At 39.2% G+C, this 24,932-nt stretch overlaps 1 protein-coding gene across 3 annotated transcripts in view; it reads left to right on the top strand.

Moving 5' to 3' along the window:
• The first annotated feature begins 593 nt into the window (after window positions 1-593).
• The window catches only part of APOOL (apolipoprotein O like), a 46,650-nt gene continuing 22,311 nt past the window's right edge, over window positions 594-24,932 (top strand). The window contains exons 1-4 of one of the 3 annotated variants that reach the window (XM_030575302.1): window positions 596-707; window positions 13,994-14,091; window positions 16,735-16,839; window positions 18,526-18,645. In XM_030575302.1, coding sequence (XP_030431162.1) covers window positions 14,038-14,091; window positions 16,735-16,839; window positions 18,526-18,645 — 279 coding nt within the window. In that variant the 5' untranslated portion in view covers window positions 596-707; window positions 13,994-14,037. Of the gene's footprint in view, window positions 708-13,993; window positions 14,092-16,734; window positions 16,840-18,525; window positions 18,646-24,932 lie in introns of all 3 variants that reach the window. The other 2 variants (XM_030575300.1, XM_030575301.1) reach the window with 2 other exon arrangements.

Genomic DNA, 24,932 nt, shown 5'->3' with positions numbered 1-24,932 from the left:
GTGATTAAAGTTTCCTATTTCAATGGGAGAAGACATAACTGATATTAATCCGTCCAGTCACTTTCATAGCTTCTGCCACCACGTCTCAGGGTCACAAGGTACTTGGCTGACTGTTCAAAACTGTAACCCTGCTCTGGGTTACCTTTCACAGTTGAGGTCATACGTTTTCTTTCGCACGCCTGTGTTTTTGTCAGGAGCTGTCCTTCGTTTTGCCGTTACCTTCTTTACCTCAGCTGGAAAATATTGTAGCTAAACCCCATTATGTTGTAGGTGTCACTCTGAGCCCCTGCAGCTTGTGAATGAGCGTATTGTGTTGCTACATGCTCTGTGAATGAGCGTATTGTGTTGCTACATGCTCTGTGAATGAGCGTATTGTGTTGCTACATGCTCTTTTAAAGTTGAAATTTAGAAGGCGAACTCCCGGGGAACGGCCAAGCTGTTAGCAATGACGAACAAAACCCGATTACAGCCTCTCGAGAAGAAACCTTTAGCTCGTTGCATTAGCGCGCGCGCTTGATATTCAAATCTGACAGGCAGGCTCTGATGAGCGGCGTCTCTAGCCCCGCCCACCGCCTGTCACGCTCCCGGGGCGGGAGTGCCAGGCCGGTCCCGCGGAAGCAGAGCACTGGTTTGACCTCCTCGCTTGCCGTACGAACCCGCTGCTGGGGGACGGGACAGGAGGAGGGGTCACTAAAATGGCGGCTAAGGTGAGCGTCTGTCCTGGCTCCAACTGCTATGGGGCGGGGGTAGCGGTTCTGCCCCCGGGACACGTTATAGGCGACAGCAGATCGGGCGGGGACAGCAGTTCCCCCCGATTCCCTCCCACAGCCGTTGTCTGCCCCCAGCTCTTTCCTCAGGGCCACGGGGGGCGCCCTCCCGTCAGGGATCCTAGCCGGCCTGCTCCGCCGACAGTTGCCCTGGGGCTTCCCGGCTGCGCAGGAAGCTGGTCGCTCCTTCCTACGGTGCTGCGGAGCGGGGCCCCCAATCGACAGGGGCGTCCGGCTGGGAGAGGCATTGCCCTGGCTGGTCTGCACGGCACTGGCCTGGGATGTTCTCTGAGCCTCCAGCATGGACAGAAGAGGCACATGGGAGCTATTTCGTACCGATGGCCCAGAGCCTGTGACCGGGGCGGGTACCCGCCATGGAGACTGTGGGGCTCTGCACTGTAGGCGCGGGGACGGCGTGACATGGGTCTGTGTAGTCATAATCACCTCACTTCATTGGCTCTCTCCACACTCTTATTGTGTCTCCGCCTTAGCCACTTGTAGCCCCTGCCTTAGGGTGGTTAATGGTGACTGGGGAGCTCCAGGGGATTCCCCCTTTTTCCCCTCCCTCCCATCCCCCCAGCAGTTGGGGAGTTGCAGGGGGCCTGCTATTCCAGGCAGCAGGGGTATCCTGCATTTCCCAGCCACCATGGGTGGTGGAGGTACCCTGAAGCTCCCAGTGGCTGCAGTCTGAAATCATGGAGTTCTGCAGAATTCATGGAGTCTGTGACCCCGTGACCAAAACTTAGCCTTACTCATGATTACCTGTATATCTTTTAGGGTGTGTTAGAAATATCTGTTGGAGTTACTGAGTCACTTTTTTTTTTCCTTGACATTTTAAAATGTGACTCTGCTTCTAGATGTCTTGTATTTACCTAGAAGCAGTCACCCAGGGAAATACTGGCTTTCCTCTTATGTTCTGTTTAAAAATGCACTGAATGTAGCATTTGTACGCACACCAATTTTAAATATTATTGATTTAATAATAAGTTGACGAAGTCATTTCAGATAACCTTCTCCCATTGCCACAAGAAAAGAAAAATGAAACTCAACACCCTTATTTTGCATCATTCTACCAAAACCCAATTAAATGGCTAGTGGAAACCAATGTTATAGTTTTGTTTCTAAGAAAGCTTGTATACTAACTTTACAATAAAAAGATACCTCTGATCTTGCACACCTTTATGTATATGCTTAAATTGGTTTGTAAGATATTGGGTGCTAAAATCATATCACAGAGTGAAGTGGAGGAATTTAAGATGGCCTTAAAAATGTTATTTAAGGTCTAGTGTTTAATGGCTGATCAGGTGTAAAAGCAGTAGGTGTAAAATACAAATGTAAGCCCTAGCTCCTGCAGTATATTGCATGAGGATGGACTGCTGTGCCCACATGGAGGCCCTATGACTTCAATGTGGGTGCTACAGACTCTTCTATTGTCTATGACATGTCTATGGCTCAGCTCCTAAGGACTAATACTCCTAGGTAATTGTTTCTTTAAAAAAGCCCTACCAATTAAAAATTCACCCTTCATAAGTGGGTAAGGATCTGATTCTTGAGTGTGAAGTTTGAATCTATCACTACTGTGCCAAAGAAGCCTTAGGCACTGTGGAAGAATGTAAAGCCAATTAATTTTTAATTAAAAAGCAGAAAAACTCCTTCGGTTCTCAAATTCTCCAAAAAATAATTCTTCCCTCCTTTTTAAATACTCCAATTTGTATGAAAATCAGTTACTTATATCAAAACCTAGAGCAGGGGTCTCAAACTCATGGCACATGGAGTTATTTGCTGGGGACCACCAAGTTCCTCCTGCCCCTCCTCCAGTTATTTCCTGCAGCTGTCAAGCTCTCCTCACCCGCTGCCCCCCCCATGTTCCTGCTCCTCCCCCTACCTCCAGGCACTTCCTACTGCCAAACAGCTGTTTGGTGGTGCTTAGCGCTTTCCAGGAGGGAGGGGGAGGAGTAGGGAGACGCATGCTCAAGAGAGGAGGTGAAGAAGAGGTAGGGCGGCGGTGGGGATTTGGGAAAGAGGTTGGAATAGGGGCAGGGGTAGGAAGAGGCGGGCAGGGGCGGGGCCTCATTGAAGGGGTGGAGTGTAGCTGGGGTAGCAGGGGCGAGGTGTCAGTGATGCAGCCCTCGGGCTAATGTATTAGTCTTCATGTGGCCCTTATGGTCATTTGAGTTTGAGATCCCTGACTTAGAGGGCAATGCAAAATAGAGCTTAGAACAGTGTCTAAACCTATCCATTAAGTGGAGTTGAGACAGAAGCGTCCATAATGAAATTATGGAGCGTCACAACAGCCTGTAAAGTAGATAGAATATTCTAATGCTGTGTTTTTGTTTTTGTTTTTGTTTTGTTTTGTTTTAAATTGAGTCATCAGAGAGGTAAAGTAACACGACCAAGGTATAACAACAAGACAATGGCATCTCTTGGTATAGACCTAGGAGTCCTGATTTCTAGAAATTTAACTCAACCAGTAGATAACTTTATTCCTGCCCTCCATTTAGAATGTTTATCAGTTGATGCACTATTGTATATAATTAGTAATGCGGATGTTCTTGCATCATAGACGTTTAACAAAGAGTAATATTCCCGATACCCCCAATTATTTTTCTTTTACTAAATTACTTCATGTTTGCTTTGTCCTTAATAATAGAACATACATTGCCTGTCATAATGTTCCCTTGTCACAAGTATACAAAAGATTCTCTTTTGAATTGCAAAGGTAAACTGAAAGTTGAAATAAAGGTTTTTAAAGAGTAAAAATATGAAAATGATTTGAAAATTCACTCATGAAAGCTCATGCCCCAATACGTTTGTTAGTCTATATGGTGCCACAGAACTCTTTGCTGCTTTTATAGATCCAGACTAATACGGCTACCCCTCTGATACTTGAAAATTCTTAGCGGTTTAGTGCTCATTTCTCTCTAAACACTTTCTATGTTTTACTCACATGGAAGAAAACAAGAATTTTAAGAGAACTTAGAAATACTATTTGCTATCTTGGAATATGCTTCTTGATACTTTTGACAGGCAGGTTTCATTTAATGGATTCTTATTTTTAAAATTTTGATATAGAGAAAATTTAAAAGGAAAAAAATCCTCTATATTAAAAATATAATACCTGCATCTTGTCAGCCATGTTTCATATAATCATATCTAGCCTTTAAATTATATTTACCATTAATAAAACTTGAAACAAAGTATACTTACTTATTGGAGAATGTGGGAGGAAATGAATTTACAATATGCAGTCTGTTACTTAATGGGAATGTAATCTGACATCTTATTGTAACTGAGACACATTGCTTCAGTGGAGTTATTCCAGATTGACATCAGTAAAACTTTGATTACCCTTCCCCTCTCAAGGGTAGAGTTCCAGCTATTAGCTAACCCCTCTTATCTGCTCAATAGGATTGGTTTCTCCTCTCTGAGAGCTGCTAGTCTTGCTTCTTGGCAAAAATAAAGTGGTGTCTGATTAAAATATGAAAAAAGACTAAAAAGAAATTTAGTTTTGTTAATTATTTTTTTACGGTCCCTTTTCATCTTCACATTTTGCAGATATTAACTAAATGAATCCCCACAATACCCCCGTGAGATAGGTGAAATCAAAGCAGGGGTTAAGAACTTGATCATGCAAGATGCTGATACTTTGCAGAGTCGAACCCAGTATGCCTTGCCCAAAGCTTCAGAAGACATCATTCGAAGAGCCAGGTTTGGCACTCCAAAGTTCCTGGCTCCCCCTCATATGTTGAAATAACTAGACTGCACCCTTTTGACTTTGAAATTAGAATGCAGCGTACAGTGATGTATTAAGAAATTACAAACATTTTGATAAAATGTTTGATAAGTGAATAACAAATGGACTATCAGCAAATTTAAGACATGTCTGTATGCCACTGAGCAAGTATAATCACACACAATTTTACCAGTAAGATTCTGTTTCAAACCATGGCCATTCCCACTTATTATGCATGACCTGTGCAGCTTGACTTTTACTTAATTTAAAAGAGATGTACAGTACCATGGAATAACTAGAGCATTTCACATAACTATTCACTTTGCATTCATAAAAGTATACAAACAAGATTAATATTTTTATGAATAGCCTATAAGTAAAATAGAAATTAATTCCTTATGTTTGGAAGATGCAATTATACATAAGAAAACATGACATTAAAACATGCTAAGTTATAACTAAATTAATGTTTTAAATACATTCAATGTATCGTAGACAGCAGATGTTAAATGCTGCATAATTTTAAATGAGACATTAAAGTTGTTTGCCCCTACAAAATAATTGAAGCAAATGTGTGCAAACATACTTGCACCCTTGCATATTTGTACAGGTTGAGTCAACAGGATGAAAATCAGGTTTGTTACTTAAAATTCAGTTAAGATGCTTTTTCTTTAAAAGGATCTGTCTACAGCTAGACTCGAGTTCCTTGTTTGTTCTCCTGTCTCTACGACTCCCAATTCCTGTAAAATTTGCTCTCTTCCACAAGTACTGCTGGTGTCCATATGCATTGTATGGAGATGGGAACATCATGAAACATTCTGAATCGATTTGCCTTCAAAAACACAACTGCTGTTGGTAAAATAATAATAAAACATATCATTTGTTTTATCGCACTGTAGTTATTAAGAGAACCAAACAGACCTCATATGGGTGTGGAATAACATCTTCACTTTGTTGTTCCCCTGAGATACTTTCAAAAGGGTAAGGCGTTCTGAAGTATTAGATAATTTTTTTTTTCACTAAGGCCACTCATTACTTTGTACTTGATCAAATTGTGGAATCCCTGTTTAAAGGAGCAAGATATCTGTACAGAGTTTGAAGGTGGAATATGGTTGTATGTTAGTTATAGAAAACTAAGTGGTCATGGAAGGCATCTATACTTGATATCAAAGATATGCAGCTTTAAGAAGAGTTCACCTATGTGAAATTATGACCCATGCAGCAGTTGCTAAAATTAGACCTATCTTGATCTGGTTGTTAAGTACTGGTTTTGTGAGAGCAAGCTGCTGAAGGCAACTTTATTAAAGACAGACACATTTTTTAAAAGTAACTTTTAGGAGTCCTTGCTTATTGCAGGACTCTTTATTGCTTTCTGTTTATTTGAGTCTTTTATGTTTTCTCACTTGAGATTTATCCCAACCTGCTAGGTTTGTTTCCTTAGCTTTACAGCACATTTTTGGAGGGAGAATGCCAAGTTTTCATGAGTTTTAATGAGAAGAATAGTCTTCCAGGAGAGTCACATAAATGTGGAATATAGATTAAAGCATAATGGAGCCCTAAATCTTTGAATAGTAAGGCACTGTATACGTTGTAGTCCTGTAGCTCTTTAATTTTCATACTTTTTGCAGAATCTATATTTTTGATCTCTGATATTATTTCAACACTTGGAAGTAGATTGTTTGAAATGCAGAGACTTAAAGCCCAAATTATGTAGGTATATTTTGATAGCTTTATTATTATACTTTGACGTGTTTTACTGCAGTTCTGTTATTGTAGAAATTATGCCTTTAGCAGGTTTTTTTTCCCTCGAAAATATAGCTATACCAGAATTTTTCCACTTAAGCAAAATATCTGCTGTTCATGGTTCTGTGACCAAAAATAATGTCAAGACTGTTAGTCTGTTCTGTTTTATAAAACTAGTTTAGTCCTTTGCGATGAGATGTCTTTTGTATGGATAAAAAGCAGATCAGTCATCTAGAGCCTCGTGTTTTTTGCAAATGCAAAATAACACAAAATGAAATAAAAACAACCTATAAAATGAAAACCTTATCCTGCAGCCGCTGCTCGTGTTCCACAGAGCTTGGCCCAGTCCCCCATTCCAGGCTTTGTGACCTGGTGCACAGAGTCGCAGTACAACTCATTTAAATTTGGCCCATCTGACCCCCACTCCACTGGTCATGAAGGAGAGGTGGCTGGGCCAAACTTGAGCAGCGCTGCAACACTGCATCAGGTGGGGATGGTGTCTCTAGTCTATATTTGCTAAAGCTGGTAATGGGCGATGGGGATGGATCACTTGATGATTATCTGTTCTGTTCATTCCCTCTGGGGCACTTGGCATTTGCCACTGTTGGTAGACAGGATACTGAGCTAGATGGACCTTTGTTCTGACCCAGTATGGCCACTTTTATGTTCTACGTTCTTAAGCAATGCCTGGAGAAGGAGGCTAGGACAGGAGCCATTGCTATGGGTTGAGTATAGGCAGGCTTACTCTGCAGACCCCTCCTATCCCCTGGGCACAGGACCCAACCACCTCCTCGCCATGGCTTCCCTCCACGTTCCCTAGGAGCAGGACCCCGATCCCCCAGGGATTTCAGAGGGACAGGACCTGACTCAAAACCATCACCAGGGGGCAGGACCCGACCTGATGCCTCCTCTGGGCTTCACCCATATATTTCCATAGGCAGGACCCTTTACCTTCCCCCAGGATCACCCCTTCCACCCTGAGAGCAGGACCTTATCCCCTCTCCCGTGCACCCTCCCTCCCCGGGGGGCCACCCAACCCCCTTCCCACGGCCTCCCACAGGCCCCCACTCCCAGAGGCAGGACCCACCGCTGCTCCCAGCCCTCCCACAATAAAACAAAATTCCCTCCAAATAAAAGAATTTCATGCAGGCTAAGAAGAACACTGTGATGTACTACACAGTACTGATGTCTCCTTTTGCCAATCCTTCTGATTGTTTTCAGTGACCAGCTTTCAGTCTAGAATGCCAAAGTCACTGAGAAACTCAGGAACCAAAAATTCTGGCTCTGAATACCATACAATTCTAGTGAAATCTGGATCCATACTCACCCTAGATTCATCTCTAGAAAATAGTCTTTGAATTTATTCCTTTTATAAAATGTTGCTTTAGAAACTATTAAAAGTTTAAAATGTTATAGCAGACAGTTTAGTTAGGTGGCAATGAAAGGATGCAATAATGAAAAAGGAAAAAAAAAGATGCATTAGATTAGAGTTAAAATTGGTTAAGTAATGTGTGCTGTTATAGTATCATCATGATCTAAACATTTCACTTTTAGAATTAGAGTTCTTTTTGTTCCTTAGATTTCCTCAGCTGTCTTATATTTAAACACCTTGAGACATGGACAGTGTCATTTTATGTTTGCGCAGTACCCAACCCAATAAAGCCCCAGTCCTGATTTATCCTTTATGTGCTACTGCAGTACAAATACTAAATAATAATACTCTTAATTATTAGAACATTCAGCTGTATTTGGACTTAAGATGAGTGCAGTGTATATTTTTCAGAACAAATTGTCTTGTGGTTCTGCTCGTGATCATATCTATAAACAGTTTCATGATCTGGAGGGATGAGCACAAAGTTGGAAGTCACACAGTGCTAAATTTAAATCCTTGCTCTATCATTGATGTGCAGATAAAAGGCAGCTTCTTCAAACTAGCAGTATTGTAGCTCACTGCATAGTGGTGTGAGAAGAAATTTTGGCCAATGATATGAGCGAAATCTCCTGTTCTTACAAATAATGCTATGGAAACGGAATAGAGAGGACCTCATGCACTTGAAACATCCAAATTGCATAGAACATAATTTACCTGAGATGTCTAAAGGAGAAATCTGCCTCGTTTTGATTTGATCATAATGTTCTGGGATCTCTAGATATTTCAAACCTGAGTGTTATGGTTTTCGCTGATGTCATTGGAAAGGATATTACTAGTTTTTCCTCTGTCCATGATTTCTAGAGAGATGCTGAGGTCAGAAATACATTTATTTGCAAATTATTGTAAAATCTTATTATGGGCTAATTAATAAAAGAGCAGTGGAGTCTGAAAACTCCTATTAAGGCACTAATGACTGCTCCACTTGTAGTATTTTGATGACTAATTGCAGTTTGTCACTGGCTTGTGTTATATCAGAAACACATGCTAAATTTTAGTTAATGTTAAATTCAGATCTACCTTACGATGAATCTAGTCACCATAACATTGCTTTTATGTAGTTCAGAATAATAGTCTTGAAAAATATATATATTTACAACAACTGAGAGCTTTGGGAGTATGGAAGGAACATTTTTCTGATGGTTTTCAGGAGAGACAGCAAAACTTTTGGGCCTTTGGGTTGCTCTGCTGGGTAAATTCTCTTAAGCAGAAAACCAGTGATAGGTGGACAATGTGGAAGTGGTACTAGAAGGTTACAGGCGCCACTGTTTTTCAAACTACTTTACCATGAGTATAATATTGATGGTGCCTTGGGATAAAGTCATGCGTTATACACTCAATTCTGGAAGAAAATTGATATGATTATTAAATGTGGGCAGGGGGAAGAAAATAAATTAATTTAAAAAAAAATCAGGAACAAAAAGATGGAGTATTTAATTCACTTCCATGCCAAATTTTTTTACGTGTAGGGGGATGGGCATCAAGGAGTTGGTTACAGCTTTCCAATCCTGTTCTGCATGGCCTTTGTCTAATTTAAACCACTAGCATAAAGTATTTAAGGATATGCCTACACAGGGATAAAAGCCCCACAGTATGGCTGTGGCTGACCTGAGTCAACTGCAGGTATTTTATCTTCATGTAGACATACTCTAGTGACCTTAAGCAGACCTGTGAAACTCTTACAGTAGAGTTTTAAAATAGTCAGAGAATGTCTATATTGTATAATTGTAGAAGAATGTACATGAATAAGATTGAACAGTGATTAATTATTCTTCATTAGACTGACTGGATCATAAAATATAATGAGAGGGAAGATCTATTTGTTCATCAGTCTGTTCTGGAAAACACATCACAGATTATTTTAAGATCATATGTATTATCATTTTAAAGTTATGTTCTAAAAATGATCATATAAAAATGACATTTCTTAATACAACAAACTTACTTGTGACTGTGTTTATGCCAGCATTTTTCTTCATGTTTCCCCACCATTACACTACTATAGAGTGGACAATAGCATTTTAACCAACATCCTAACCCTGTTCAGGTTAATCATATGGTGGTTAAATTGCTGGCAGCCTCCCTATACTAGTGCTACCATCTTTGGAAATTTACTAGTGGAAAAGCAACTGTGAGAAACTTTAAGAAAAAGGCTTGTACCATATAGACGAGACTTTCTGTGTTCAGAGTCATAACTGAAGCCCTGTGCAGATACAAAATTTGTATCTATATCCACATGTGGTCCTCAATCTGCAAAAATGGCCCACAGATATCTGCAGATTTGCAGGGCTCTAGTCATAACTGCTGACTTTACCGATTACTGCTCCTTATTTTCATTATTCCTGCACAGTCAACACAATTTTGGGGGATTTTGTTTTGGTTCATATTTTATCAGAATCGTTCCAAATGAAACATCTTTTAGTGAACCAGAAAGAATGCATCTTGATATTTGGTTTCCTGGTTGAATTAGCAAAACTGGCAGGTTTTGTTTTTTTTAAGTTATTTTACATATAAACTGAAAAGATCTGATCTGGAATAATTGTAAGATGATAAAATTGAAACCCACTGATTAATTTTTACCACTGTAACCAGAACTCCGGGTCAGAATCTCCAAATCAATGCTACATTTACTATTTGTTGTTTATTGCTCTACTCTGTGTCCTTTGTAGTGTGAAGATTTCTATTTTAGGGTACTATTATTTAAATATTATTTATGAAATTGGTAGTGACACTTTCATAGTTAGGTTTGCATAACAATTTCCATTACAAGCCCCCATTCTCATTTGCCTATAATGTTATAAAATTTTAACCATTGGTGCTGAAATTTTCCATGCTTGGTCTCTGCCTCAGGTGGAATTTTTATTTTTAAATTTTGTTAAGTTTCAGCAAAAATTCAGTTGCAGTTTCAGAAAATTAGGTTAAGGGAAATATGTAACTTTGCTAATGTTAAAATTCTTTTTCAAACCATTTCTATGAAGAGCTTTAGTGCTTTTGTGATTTGAAGTAGGAGCTTAAAATTTGGCAGTGACTAATCCTGGGATGTGAGAGGCACTTATTTCTATCCCCACGAAAATTTATCCAAATGTCACCAGGTTATAAACTGCTGAAAATGTTTGTTTGCATGTACTCAACAGATCTTTGTAAGGCTTTCAGCTAATACCTCTCAATATTCCAGCTGGACTGAGCTCCCCAGACCCACAGAGCTTGAGCTCCAGACAGGACACAGCAACAGATGCCATCCCTTTGGCTTATAGTACAAAGTGCCAGGCTAGGAGCCAGGAGGAAACCCATCTCTTCTAATTTTGGTTGTTCTGCTTGCTAATGTTAATTCTGTGCACTTCACAGCCCTCATTATTAAGTAAGGTTTCATACCGCTAACTTAAGTATACTGTCCCTACATTTTACAGATGGAGTAAAATGCATTTTTATAGATCAAGTGATAGTCCTTTGTTTTTAGAGCTAGAGGATCAAGATTTCAACTCCATCTCTGTTTACTTCATCACACCACAATAACGTTAACCAAAATAAATACTATTCTTTTTTCAGTAATCTCTGTATACACACACAACACAAACTTTTGAAAAAGAACAATAGCAATTACGTATGCACACAGTAGTGTCACACTGATCAGCATTAAATGGAAGTTAACATATAATTATGCTAAGTTAGTTTTATATACTTTCCTCATTAAACTACGTAAACAATCTTATTAGAATAAACATTTTCAACAGGTTTAGTTAATGAAAATATTAACCAGTATTTTCCATTTAACAGAATCACTTAGAAGGAAATATTTAGAGGTAAAGTTGTTGTTATGATTATATATTTCTTTATACTTAAGAATAATGTGTTCTCCTTGAAGTGATGATCTCCATATATATTCCACTGTGTGGTATACATGCTTCTGAGACTGGAGAATTCTTGCAAGTAGTGTCCATTGGTCTATGCCTGCTCCCTTGCTCTCCTTGTGTTCTGTGCTGAGGGAAAAAGGGCTCTGTGGACTTCTCCGGTTCCTTCTTACCAGTACATGCCCTGAGTCTCCAGTGTCTGGAGCTAGCTATTTCAAAGATTTATATGTAGTTAGCATTATTACTAGTTTTACAGATTTAAGTAGCAGTTAGTTAGAACCTCAACCCCAGGGAATTCTCTGATCCCCGGCATGGGACTTAGATTATGCCTGGGCTTCAGGAACTGCATCTGCTGCTGCTCCTTCTCAGTCAGCAATGACCGCCAGGGCTGCCTGTACTTCCTCAGAAAAGCTCATATCTATGTTAAATTTAGTGTCCACCTGGCCTTCCCCAGCTGAACATGGCAGGCATAAGAAGTTCAACTCCAAAAGCACCTATGGAACACCACGAGACCTCACTCGGATCCAGGTTGCAGCGATCCCCCCTGTACATTGGCCTGAGCCCTAGAGGATTACTCTTCCCAGCTTGATTTTTGACTCAGGAATATAATTCGTCTGGGCTTTCTCATAAGAGTAAGGGACGCTCAGAAGCAGAAGAGCAGATCTTCTGCTAAGAGAAGAGATCCCTCCCTGATCCTGTCCAGATAAAGCGAGACTTCATGCCTAGAACACAAGGATTTAGGTCCTCCTAAGCCTTGTGACTGTTGATTAGAAGACGCATAGGAGCAAGGCTTTTTCAGTACCATTCCTTGCATCGTCATTGATGCTGACCATGGTACCAACTAAAACAAAGCATCATAGCTGAGGGACTGGGAATGGTTGGTACAGACAAAGACCATGTAGTCAGACACTTGTTTACTGGAGGTACCATCACAGCCCTATAAGGATTACTAAGGGTCCCTTTACACTGGCTCCAATGGTGCAAATCAATGTGATGCAGCTTTCAGAGGTTCCAGTATCTTGGCAGAACTCCAGAGGATATCTTTCTCCTTCCATACCTGCAATCTCCCTTGTTGTTGGGACCAATCCTAGCATGGAGATTCTGTCAGTAGAAGACATGGACTTAGGGAGAAGCCCATCTCTCATCCCATCCCTGGTACCAGTGTTGATTCCATCTCCACTGGATTCAGAGAGATGCTGTGGTGGACACCTAGCACAGTGTTCCACAATGACTGGACAGGTGGATGCTGGATATCATCCATTCCAGTTTTATCATCGAGTTTCCTTCCCCACCACCTCCAAAACCCCCTTTCTTGTCCCTCTTCGGGGACCACTCTTATGAGGAGATCCTCCTTCAGGAGGGAGACTCCTTTCTCCAGTCCCTGCAATGGAGTGAGTACATCTACAGCATGAAGGAAAAAGGATTTTATTCCAAATATTTTCTAGTCCCCAAAATGACAGGATGGTAGAGATCCGTCATTGATATGTGGTGATTTAGTTGGTGTTGGTCCTGTTTGAGCAAGGGATTGGACTAGATGACCTCCTGCTGTAAGAGTCTACCCTGAGTAGGTTTTATAGGGGTGATCATAGACTCAGTCAGAACAAGGTGGTATCTCCTTATGTATAGATTCCAAGCCATGGGAAACTTGATAGATCAGGTTATATACAACCTTCGGACATGGGTCTGGATCTGATGTTGGCTCACATGGTGTCATGTACTTATGTAACACCATTTCCCACACTCCACCTCTGCTGCCTGCAGGCTTAGCTTTGAACAATAAACATAATGAGTAAATCCAGCATGAACACTATAGTGACACTTCCCATCAAGATAAAGGCTTCTCTGACTTGATGGAAAGCTCCTGCACAAGTTCCGTTCCCGTGCTCCATGCCTGATAGAACAGTAATCATGGACTCTTCCTTGTTAGGTTGGGGCACTCATGTGGACAGTCACACAGTACAGGGTGATTGGATGCCCTGAGAAACCAGAATGCATATAAATATCTTGGAATTCAGAGCAGCCCAAGAAAGATTCAGGGCAGTCTTACCATTAATCCAGTCTCCTCGCATTCTCATAATGTCAGATAATATGACAACCATATCTGATGTAAACAAACACAGAGGAGCATGATCCATTTCTTTGTGTATAGAAGTGGTCAATTTATGGATCTGGTGTATCAAGAACCACATCACCCTATGAGCAGTGTGCCTCCCAGGAACCTAGAATTTGCTGGTGGACAGCCTCAGCAGCTGGTTTGTTACTGACTATGGGTGGAAGTTACACAGCTTAGTGGTGAGGAACATCTTCACTCAGTGGCGAATATACCTGGAACCTGTTTGCCAGTAAGTGCCATACATACTGTTCCAGGGGTGCTCAGGATCTGTACTCCAGAAGCTATATTCTCCTACTCCCTTGAACAGACTGCTTGAAATGTGTCTTTTCTGTTATCCCTCTTCTTCCTGGATTACTGCAGAATATTCGACAGGACAGAGAACAAGTCATTCTCATTGTGCCCAAATGGCCCAAGTCTTCTGTGTATGTCAGCCCAACTCAGAAACTCTTCATATCAAGGTATGATATTTGAATGGATGTAGGACCTAGAACATTGTTCTTCCAAATCAGTGCAAGCAGTTCTTACTAAGACCAGGAAGGACTGCACCCAAAAAATGTTATCTAAGAAAGTGGAAGCGTTTGTCTGGACCCAGGAGCTCAGTATATCTCCTGAGACAATGGGTATTCTTGATATTTTTGGATTACCCCCTTACCCTCAAGATGACAGGTCTTGTTCCTAGTTCTACATAGGTTCACTTGACAGTAATCAGTGCACATCACCCTCCAACATTTAGCAACTCCATGTTCTTATGAGACTTAATTAGAACTTTCTCACTGGTAATAAGACCACCTCCTCAATGGGACCTTAATTTAGTACTTCTAACTGTTACTCAGCCATGTTTCAAATCTGTGGCTACCTCTTTGATGACTCACCGACCTGTCACTGGAGTAGCTTTCCTCATTGCTATCACCTCAGCAAGACAAGTAGGTGAACTAGAGATCCTGATGGCAGACCCTCCTTACACAATATTTCATAAAGACAAAGTCTCACTATGTTTACGTGTGCAATTCACTCCTAAAGAAATTTTGGAATTTCACATACCTGGGTTAACCACTTATCTGTGTTCTTCCTGAAGTCCCATGCCTTACAGAAAAGTCTTCATTCTCTGGATGTGAGATAAACTTTGGCATTGTACCTGCAGAGAATGAAACCAATCAGAATGTCACCTAGGCTGTTTGTTGCCCTAGCAGAATGAGCCTGAAGGCAAACTATTTCCGCACAGAAGATCTCCAAGTGGATCTTTGACTGTATTGTACTTTATCAGCTGGCACACTTTCCTCCCTCACATGGGACACTTGCTCACTCTACAAGAGCACAGGCAGCCTCTGTGGCATCACTTCAAGAAGTGTCTCTGCTTGATATTTGTAAGGCAGCAACATGGAGTTCCATCCTCATATTCATGAGACATTATACCTTGGTCCATGTCTCCTCCATCTCAACTTTTGATGAGATGATTTTGGGATGGTGATTTTACAAGCAGCCATATCACTACCATATTGCCCCTCCTTTTCTTTGAGTGCTTCTTTTCAATCTCCTACAGCGGAATACACATAGGGACTAGCACTTGAAGAATAAAGGGAGGTTACCCTTCATAACTGGATTTCTCAGGATGTGTCAACCCTATTTGTATTCCATTACCTGCCCTCCTTCCCTCTACTTCATATCATCTCTGATTTGCAATAAGCGGAGGTACTGGAGAGGTGTCTGACCATACCGCACTTTATACCCTCAGCACAGAGCATGAGGTGAGCAAGAATGTAGGCACGAACCAGCAGACACTATTTTGAGACATTCTCTGGTTTCAGGCACATGGAGTGCATGCGTACCCACCATAGAATTCAGATAGGGACCACAAGTCTTGAAGGACTCCAGTTACAAAGAGTATCTTCCCTTTTTTTGTTTTTTTGGATTATCAACTATCTGATGTTCTAAACTATTCATTTCCATATATTTTGCTTTTAGTTCTTCAGTTTTGTGAATGAGGTGATAAATAACCTCTTTTTTTTTTGCTGTTTTAAAACAATTATAAACTGAAAAATGTAAATTAAATTTCTTTTTTTTTTCTGTTCTAAAATGCTTTATCAAAATTATCCATAAGTTATAAAGAAATTGAAATCCAAAGCCTTTTCCTGTTCCTTATACTCTGGTCAATGTAATGTTGCTTGTATTAGGTAGGTTTCTGCTTGCAGAGCTACACCCATATTTGAGTGGATCAAAGCAAGTTCAATATAACGTGGTTTCACCTATAATGCAGTAAGATTTTTTTTAGCTCCCGAGGACAGCGTTATATCAAGGTAGAGGTATGTATGTCAGAATCTGAAATAGAGCTCAAAGATAAAACGTACCTCCTCCATAAAACTTTTAGTATTTACTTGTGTATGTATTATAACACTGAGATTTTACTAGTAAAATCCAATATTTGAGAAGCAGAATTTATTAATATACATGCTATGAGCTAGCTTTAAATAGAAAGCCATTGTGGTGAAGGAAATACATACTCTTTAGCACTGCTCTTTCTTCTTTGTTTAAGCAGGGTATAGCAAAATGAGGCTGAACCATGAGTGGGTCTCCTAGATGCTATCGCAATACATATTCTTTCTGATGTATTGTTGTTTATTTTGTTTAACAAAACTATTCTATCCACATTACTTTAAATAAAATGAGTGTAGTCAGAAGTACCCAAACATAGCATTATGGTACTAACAGTAATGTCTGGGGAAACAATATTAATTGCTGCTTTTTGAAACTGAACTAGCTGGTGTAATAGTGCAATGTTGAACTGCATCTCAGAGGTAATTCTGATTAAATAAAAAATTACTGAAAAACTAGTAGTAGGGCACTTTTCAGGCTCTGGATCTCTTTCGAAGTGAATGCTCTTGTATTTTTGTTGTATCAAAAAGGTTTCTGATGTTTTTGTGTGATAGAAGTGGATTTTAAAAGGTACTTTCTTAACCTGATTTTTAATTTAAAATCATTTGACGTGCTTGGTCTGTTAGATCAGTCACATCAGTGTTACTGGAATGACCTCTGGATTTTAGTGAAGAGAAGAAAAGAGTTTCCTAATTAAAGATTCTTTTTTTTTATCTCTGTCTCTCTCCCAGAGGGCAACGCTAGCAGCTATCCCGGCTGGTCTGGCATTTGTGTCTATTAATATATATGCTGCGACAGAAGAAGAGTCAAAACCCCAGTTAGTGAAACCAAATCAGGTAAGATTCTTACTATGGTCTCATGCATTTTTTTGACAATAAGTGAACATATACAACACCAGTGAATCTTTTCTGTAAACTATATCCTACAGAAGACAGAATAATATTTAGAAGATGTTTTGGAATGCTATAGCACTGTTTCATATGCTATTACAAGTGATCAAAATATAGACAAAATTACAGAAAAAATCATTTTAAAGTTTAATAATATAGATTTTACAGATGTAGGCCAAGCAGGCGGGAATACAGTTGTCACAGATCCTAGCAAGTGACCCCTTCTGGCCACTCACTAGGATTGCTGTGAGGGGAATCCAAGCCTCTGTGTCCATGGGTCCCCAAGTTGCATTAAGCCCCTGGAGTCTGAACAGAGTCCAGCCATTGCCCCAATCTTGGGAACTTTAGTCGCACTGTCAGGACACAGACCTTTTATGTGGCATCCCTTTCAGAGAACTGGAAAGCATTGTCCAGCTGCCTGGCGCCTTGGACCAAAGCAGCTCTTCCAAACTCCCTTGTTCTTAAACACGTCCTCTCCCAAAACTCCACTCAGAATGTGTGAACCTTTTGGTTTATGGTTAATTCTTAGGGGGATGCAGCAGTTGTGAAGCAGTTAATTTGCATGCATACTTTGCACAGAGTCTAACGCATTTGTTCTTTGTTTTAATCATATAAAACAGAAGATAACAGCTCATACACCAATAAAAATCTTAAACTGCAGTGTCCTTCACTTTCTAGGTTGTTGGGGATCATAGATGTTCAGAAAAGCAGGCAGGCAGGGGGTCTCCTGCGTCACAGAGGCTCTCTCCCTCTTGTGAACTCCCTTACTCAGCTTCTGTGACCTTGCCGTTTTCTGCCTCCCTGCTTCCTCTTCTCATTTGGCTCACTATTTAACCTCCCCTACCCCACTGCCTTTGTTTTGTCCTTTGGGTATCTTTCCATTGCTCCTATCTTCCCTTCCTCCCTCCCCTCCTCCCCCCACCTTTCAGATGAATCCACTAAACTTGATTTCCAAGGGTAAGCTGTGCTTCTCTATAATCTTTTGATGTGGCTGAAACACTGTCATTAATCTCAAGTATGTCCATTGTCCCTATCTTGTGTGTGTGAGCTACAGGACCTGTCTGCACTGGTGGAACTACATGCATATAGGCCCCCATTTTTTCATAATACAACTTCACAATATCAACCAGAAGTCATAAGTTGCACAGCTGTAGCCTCAGTTCATCACAACAGTATTTACAGAGACTTTCATATTACTATTGCTCTAAAGTTCAATTAAGTAATATCACACATTTAGATATTTGTATTCATGTTAAAAAAACTGGTTTTCCAATTCTTGCCATCATTTTATTTTCTAAAGTACAAGGGGTGTGCGTGTGCGTGTGTGTGTGTGTGTGAGAGAGAGAGAGAGAGGAGAGAGAGAGACACTATATCATACTCAGTAATAATGCTACTAATTAACACTTATATAATGCTTCTCATCTCCAAGAACTTTATAAGAATTAATCCGCACCACAGTTTTGTAAAGAAGGTTTATAGATACAACATGATATGAAGGCTTTGTTGTCTTATGGGAAGAAAGAACATTTGCTATTTTCTTCAAAGTTGTTCCTAAAATTTAGTATTTACATGTAGTGACTTTTTTATATGTTTCTGAAACTAGCTCGCTAGAATAGATTCTTTTCCTTTCAGCTTCCCATTTATTGTGTGCCACCTCTGAAATCAAGATATGTTGAAGAAGACCCTGGTCATTTACAAGTGGGATTTTCTACATTAAGAAAGACAACTAGTCATTATGTTGAGTGGTGCAAGGTAAGAAATATAGTTTGATTAATGCTTGAAGACAAAATGTTCAAGAATTCCTGATTTAACACTTGAGTACAACATTAGAGAACAGCATATTCCATCCAATTTGTTGGGCACTTAATTAAATCCAAATTGCCATGGTATGTAGGGGATAAGTATGAATGTTATTCTTGGCCTGAGCTTAGCAGGGAACCAAGAAAGGTGTGTGGAGAGTAAGATGACCTCTTCAGTCTCCTTGCAGTCCAAACCAAACAGCAGTGACCCCGAACAGATCCCTTTCTGTCTACCCCTGAATTTCACAATTTTGACAGCCTCTAATGGCAGCATACAAAATCACTATTTGGTTAAAGCAAGAGTAGAATATATTAATGTATTGGTTTTTTCCAATGCTATTACATTTTATTTTTGTCACTTTATTTTTAAAAGTCATTTAAATTAAATAATTATGTCCACCCTAACTGAATAGGCATATTCACTGAGGCATAAGTCTTTGCTGGAATGGAGCCCAATTTTGAATTGACAGTGTAATTTTACTTTTCCCCAACTGCATTGGTTGAAATGGATTGATGGAAAATTTGAATGCCTGGGAATATGCAAGTTGTAGGACTTCTCATAGTTTGCTTGATTAAATCATTCAAATAGAAATATTTTACACAATTAACCCAATCATTAAGTAGTAATACTAACTCCTCAGACCACCTGGTCAGTTCCATATTTTTAAAACCTCACGTCTCAAACTACAAATGTCAATGTTAAGAAACTTAGAGTAATCAGAGTTACTTAAGCATTGCAGATTGTTTTAGCTCAATAAAGTAAAAGGAATAAAAACATTTATCTTGTTTTTTTCATTAGAATAAAGCCTGTTTTCCAGTTTAAGAAGCTAATAATTCAGATTTTTAATTGGATCCAAAGAACTGTATTTAATACCATAGTTCTTTCAGCTGCCATTGTTAGTACAGTTAGGCTGTGTGATTTCTTATGATGTCTACCTTAGAGCTCTTGACATTTAAAATTATTTTTCATCCATTAGCCTTATGACCTCACTATTTAAAGAATCTGTGTTATTACCATATCTTTGCTATGGTCTTCATCAAACTAAGATATATATTTTGCACGTTCATACACTTTATGTAAAAGATTGCCTTGGCTTTCATTTTCATGCACACTCCATCCCTATGCCAAGTAAAAGTGCAATGTTAGCTAACAAGGAGAAAAAGATTTAAGAAGGGAAGGAAATTCAGTGATGCAGAGATTGTCTGGATGAACTGAATAATCAGTGGGGTAGTTATGAGGTCCTGAAGAAAGAATACAGTAAGTCCATGGGACATACTTGAGGGGTTACTCAGGGTGCTTTCTGGTCCTGTAGCAGCTAGACTGAAACTTCCAATTGATCTTGGATAAAGATATTGAACAACTGTCAGAACTCTATTATCTTTTCAATAACGCTGACCAGAGTTGGATCTAAACTAGTGACTCAAGCCAGGTGTACATTTAAGGTTTTGCTGCTATAGAAATGTTGCTTGTGGGGGTTTGTTGGTTTGTTTCTTTTTATGACACTTCCGTACTAGGAAAAACTCTACTGTAGATTCAATTATTCTGTCAAAAATGTGCATTTTCTGGCATAGTTTATTTTGCTTGGGGAATCAGCATAAGCATAAGCATAAGCTATACCATCAGAAGCACTCTTTTGCTGATATAAGCTGCATCTCTGTTAGGATGTAATAAAAACAATCACATCCCTAAGTGATGTTACTATACTGGCAATAATTCCTAGTGTACACCAGGTCTAACTCAGAGTGAATCCATGTAATCCTCCATAATTTGTAGTTTTCCCATAGATATAGCTACAGATGTTTTGCTGAGCACAGCACTCCTTGCCTTCAAGTTGTGTACAATGCATGCCCAAAGGTAAAAAGCCGATAAAGCTTTACGTTGGTTCCCTTGTGCCATTTGATGTGGGAGCATGTACTGTGACAGGGTCCCCAGGGTGAAACCTGTGTTGTGGGACCGCTGAGCCCTGTGTCCCACCAACCTGGGTTGCTTGTCACACTGTGATGCTCATGTCAAGCTACAAGCCTCTGACTGGAACTGCACTTACACAGACATCCATAGGCAGGGACACACCCAATTGTATTACATGAATGATCTCCCAGTCACTCATGAACCATCAACAGAGAAGCTCCAGCCAATTTCCTCCAACTCCCCAGTCTTGCACTCCAGAATTGTAATGTCTTGCACTGGTCAGAAACATGACCAGTTTCAGTTTATTACTTAGTTTGCCACTTCTTCATAGGAAACTGGACATGCACCAGCCTTTGTAATTTGAGCTGAAATTTCCCAGGCACTTTAGAAAAACTCACTGATAAGATAAAACATTAAAAGAAGTGTATTAACTACGGAAAGGTAGATTTTGAGTGATAACAAGTGGTAAGTATAAAGGTCAGAGACCTTAAGACCAAACTTCCCCAGTTCAAAATCTTTGTCCTCCAGACGTTCTTCCTGGTGTTGAGGGGGAAGAGGCCAAATGATGATGTCACTGTCTCTCTTTTACACTTCTAGCTTGCTGAAAAGATTCTTGCTGTGATGTGGGGGTCAGGCAATCCCTATTAGTCAAGCAATCTCTATTGTGTACATGCCTTCTCCAAGAAGCCTCTGGGATAGCACATTGTGTGCCGATGAGCCATTAACAACCGTCTGCCTATTGATGACTATTCCTTTGTAACCGAAAGGCCGGTTGTGGGTATTCCCAACCTCTTAACGTATTTCAGTAACACATGGAAATACTTCATAACTTCACATACAATGATAGTACGTACAATTCAACAGGTTATTATTGTTCAACATCTCAAGAATTACAAAATGAAACCATACAAGGCATACTTTATTCAAAACACAGAATAATAATATCAAGCGGTGAATATGGGGGTTCCAGGGTGCTACTTTGAGGTACAGAGTGTCACAGTATCCCTTAACCAAATTAACGGTGGGTGTTAACTTTGGCAATCTTATATGATCTTCTAGTGTAAATATACATTCCGTGTCAGTATATTGCTTTTTTTATAAAATATGTTCCATTTTCTCATCACCACAGAGCTGTTGTCATGAGGATTTTAAACTAATATTTATAAAGTAGTGCAAGATTATTTTATTTAAAGTATATACATTTTGTTTGCACTTATAGCACAACATGAACTACCTCTGATATGCTTTAAGTATGATATTTTAGTAAAATTCTATTTTGACAAAGATTTCACAATAAGCAAATCACCCAAAACAATCTTTGATACTAAATAATCAGGTTATAGGAAGGGAAGTGAGCAACCTGAAGAAACTGTGCAAAGTAGATTTTTCTTACATTTCGTAATTGTTGCTACTTTTAAGCCCCAGTTGTGCAAACACATATACACTATAGAGTATGGTTATTCATGTACATAGGGATAATTCATAGATTCCAAGGCCAGATTGGACCATTCTGATTATCTAGTCTGACCTCCTGTATAATACATGCCTAGAAGGCCCTCAAAAATATTGCTAGGGCATATCTTTTGAAAAAAATCCAGTCTTGATTTAAAATTTTGTCAGTCATGGATAGTCTGCCAAAGCTCTTGATAAATTGTTCCAGTGGTTTATTACTCTCACTGTTAAAAATGTACATTTTATTTCCAGTATGAATTTGTTGATCTGCAGCTTCCAGCCACTGGAACATGTTATACCTTGTTCGGATAGATTGAAGAGACCATTATTAAATATTAGTTCTCAGTGTAGACATTTATAGACTGTAATCCAGTCACCTCTTAACCTTTTCTTTGTTAAGCTAAATAGAATGAGCTCCTTGAGCCTGTCACTATAAAGCTGGTTTTCTAATCCTTTAATCGTTCTCGTGGCTCTCTCTCAACCCTCTTCCCTTCTGGAATCATGGGTGCCAGACCTGGACATAGTATTCCAGCAGCAATTGTCAGAGCCAAACAGAGAGGTAAAATAACCTCTCCTACTTGAGATTCCCCTCTGTATACATCCCAGGATTGCATTAGCTCTTTTGACCACAGCATCACATTGGGAACTCATGTTGAGGTGATTTTCCACCATAACCCCAGATGTTGTTCAGAGTCCTTGCTTCCCAGGATAGAGTCCTCCATCAAGTAAATATGTCCTACATTCTTTGTTTAGAGGTATACATTTACATTGCACCATATTAAAACACAAATTGTTGGGTTGCACCCAGTTTACCAAGTGATCCAGATTGCTCTGAATCAATGAGCTGTTCTCTTCATTATTTACCACTCACCCAATTTTTATCAGATTTTATTAGTGATGATTTTGTTTTCTTCCAGGTCCTTGTTAAAAATGTTTAATAATAAAGGGCCAAAAGCCACTCCCTGCAGGATCCACATTGGAAACAATCCTATTTGATGATTATTCCCCATTTACAGTTACATTTTGAGACCTATCATTTAGCCTGTTTTTAATCCATTTAATGTGTGCCATGTTAATTTTACATCGTTCTAGTTTTTTAATCAAGATGTCGCAAGTCAAACCTCTTAAAGAAGTGTGTTATGTCAACACTATTACCTTTATCAACCAAACTTGTAATCTCATAAAAAAAGATATTAAGTAAGTTGGCAGATTCTAGTTTCTTTAAACCCATAATGATTTACATTAATTATATTACTCTCCTTTAATTCTTCATTAATCACGCCCCATATCAACTACTCCATTATCTTGCCAAAGATCAATGTTAATCTGACTGGCCTGTAATTACCTGGATCATCCCATTTACCCTATTTAAAAATGGGTACAACACTGGCTTTCTTCCTGTCTTCTGGAACACCCGTGGTGCTGCAAGACTTATTGAAAATTAACGTTAATGGTCCAGTGAGCTGCTCAGCTAGCACTTTTAAAACTCTTGGATGCAAGTTATCCGGACCTGCTGATTTAAAAAGTCTGACTTCAGTAGCTTCTGTTTAACATTCTCCAGATATGCTGGTGGAATGGAAAGTATATTATCACTGTATGATGAAACTGTGTCATCTGTGTTTCCCCAAATGCAGAACAAATTTGTACTGAACACTTCTACCTTTTCTGATTATTATTGATGATTCTACCATTCCCATTTACTAATGGACTAATGTCATTGTCAGATTCTTTTTGTACCTAATATATTTTAAAAACTCCTTATTGTCCCTAAGTCTAATGACAATAAACTTCTTGTATCCCTTGATTTCCCTTATCAAGTTTCTGCAATTCCTAACTTGTGATTTATATTCATTACTATCAACTCCCCCTTTCTTCCATTTGGTATTTATTATTTTTTTATTTAGACCCTTGGAGCAAAACTTTCAAAAGCATCTAAATGACTTGAGTCCCATGTTCAGAAAGCCTCTTAATCACATAGGCACTTTGGAAAATGTAACCATAATCATTGTCATCAGTACTTACTCAAGGTCAAATCCTGATTCCATTTAAATCAATGGGAGATTTCACTGAAACAAGGATTTGGTCCTAAAGCATTCACAATTAAAGTATCATACTTTTTCTGTGTATTAGCTTAAACAGTTTCTAAAGTGGTTTTTAGTATTTCAATGCTTGAATAGCAGTGACCCCTTGTGGTATAAATTCAAAAACTGATTGCAACAAAATTTCTCATAAAAGAAATAGAATTATACCTTATAATCTGAAGTTAATAGATGTTCTGAAGCATGTGCGATATACTAATTCTCACTATGCTTAGTAAGCCTCACTATGATGATTCAAATTATAGGCTATCAGACTGTATCGTCCCATACTACTTCAAGAAAAATGTTAAATATGAATTTTGCTGTGGACTAGAACATGTGAATGGTTCTCTTGTTGGATGTCAATAGGATTAACTGGTAAATTACTTTCTGAGGCTAGGTTGCACATCTGACTGAACTATATCACTGAACGCAAATAACTCAATGCAAATCGCTATTGTACGTCATGTAATCTTTACGTTTATAGAGGAGTTAAACATTAGGTGTAACTGCACATAGAGAAGTTGGGCTTTTACCCTGCCAGCATTACTTTACTATATGGGAAAAAATCAATTTTGAATAATATTATATTAAATAATATTACATGAAATATTTCAGATACAGTGAAGAATAAGTTTTTACATTTACATTACAACCTAACTCCCTAGGTTATTTTTTTTTAAATTACTGTACATTTTTTTTTCAAGGAATGCCATAGTTGTGTTGAAATTTGCAAAAACTTTCAGTATGTACAAGAGCGATTGGGAGGGTGGGGGTTAAAAGATACCATCTGTCACGGTT

The sequence above is a fragment of the Gopherus evgoodei genome, chromosome 9 (assembly GCF_007399415.2).
Source record: "Gopherus evgoodei ecotype Sinaloan lineage chromosome 9, rGopEvg1_v1.p, whole genome shotgun sequence".
Lineage (NCBI taxonomy): Eukaryota > Metazoa > Chordata > Testudines > Testudinidae > Gopherus > Gopherus evgoodei.
This window is presented reverse-complemented; position numbering and strand designations above follow the sequence as displayed.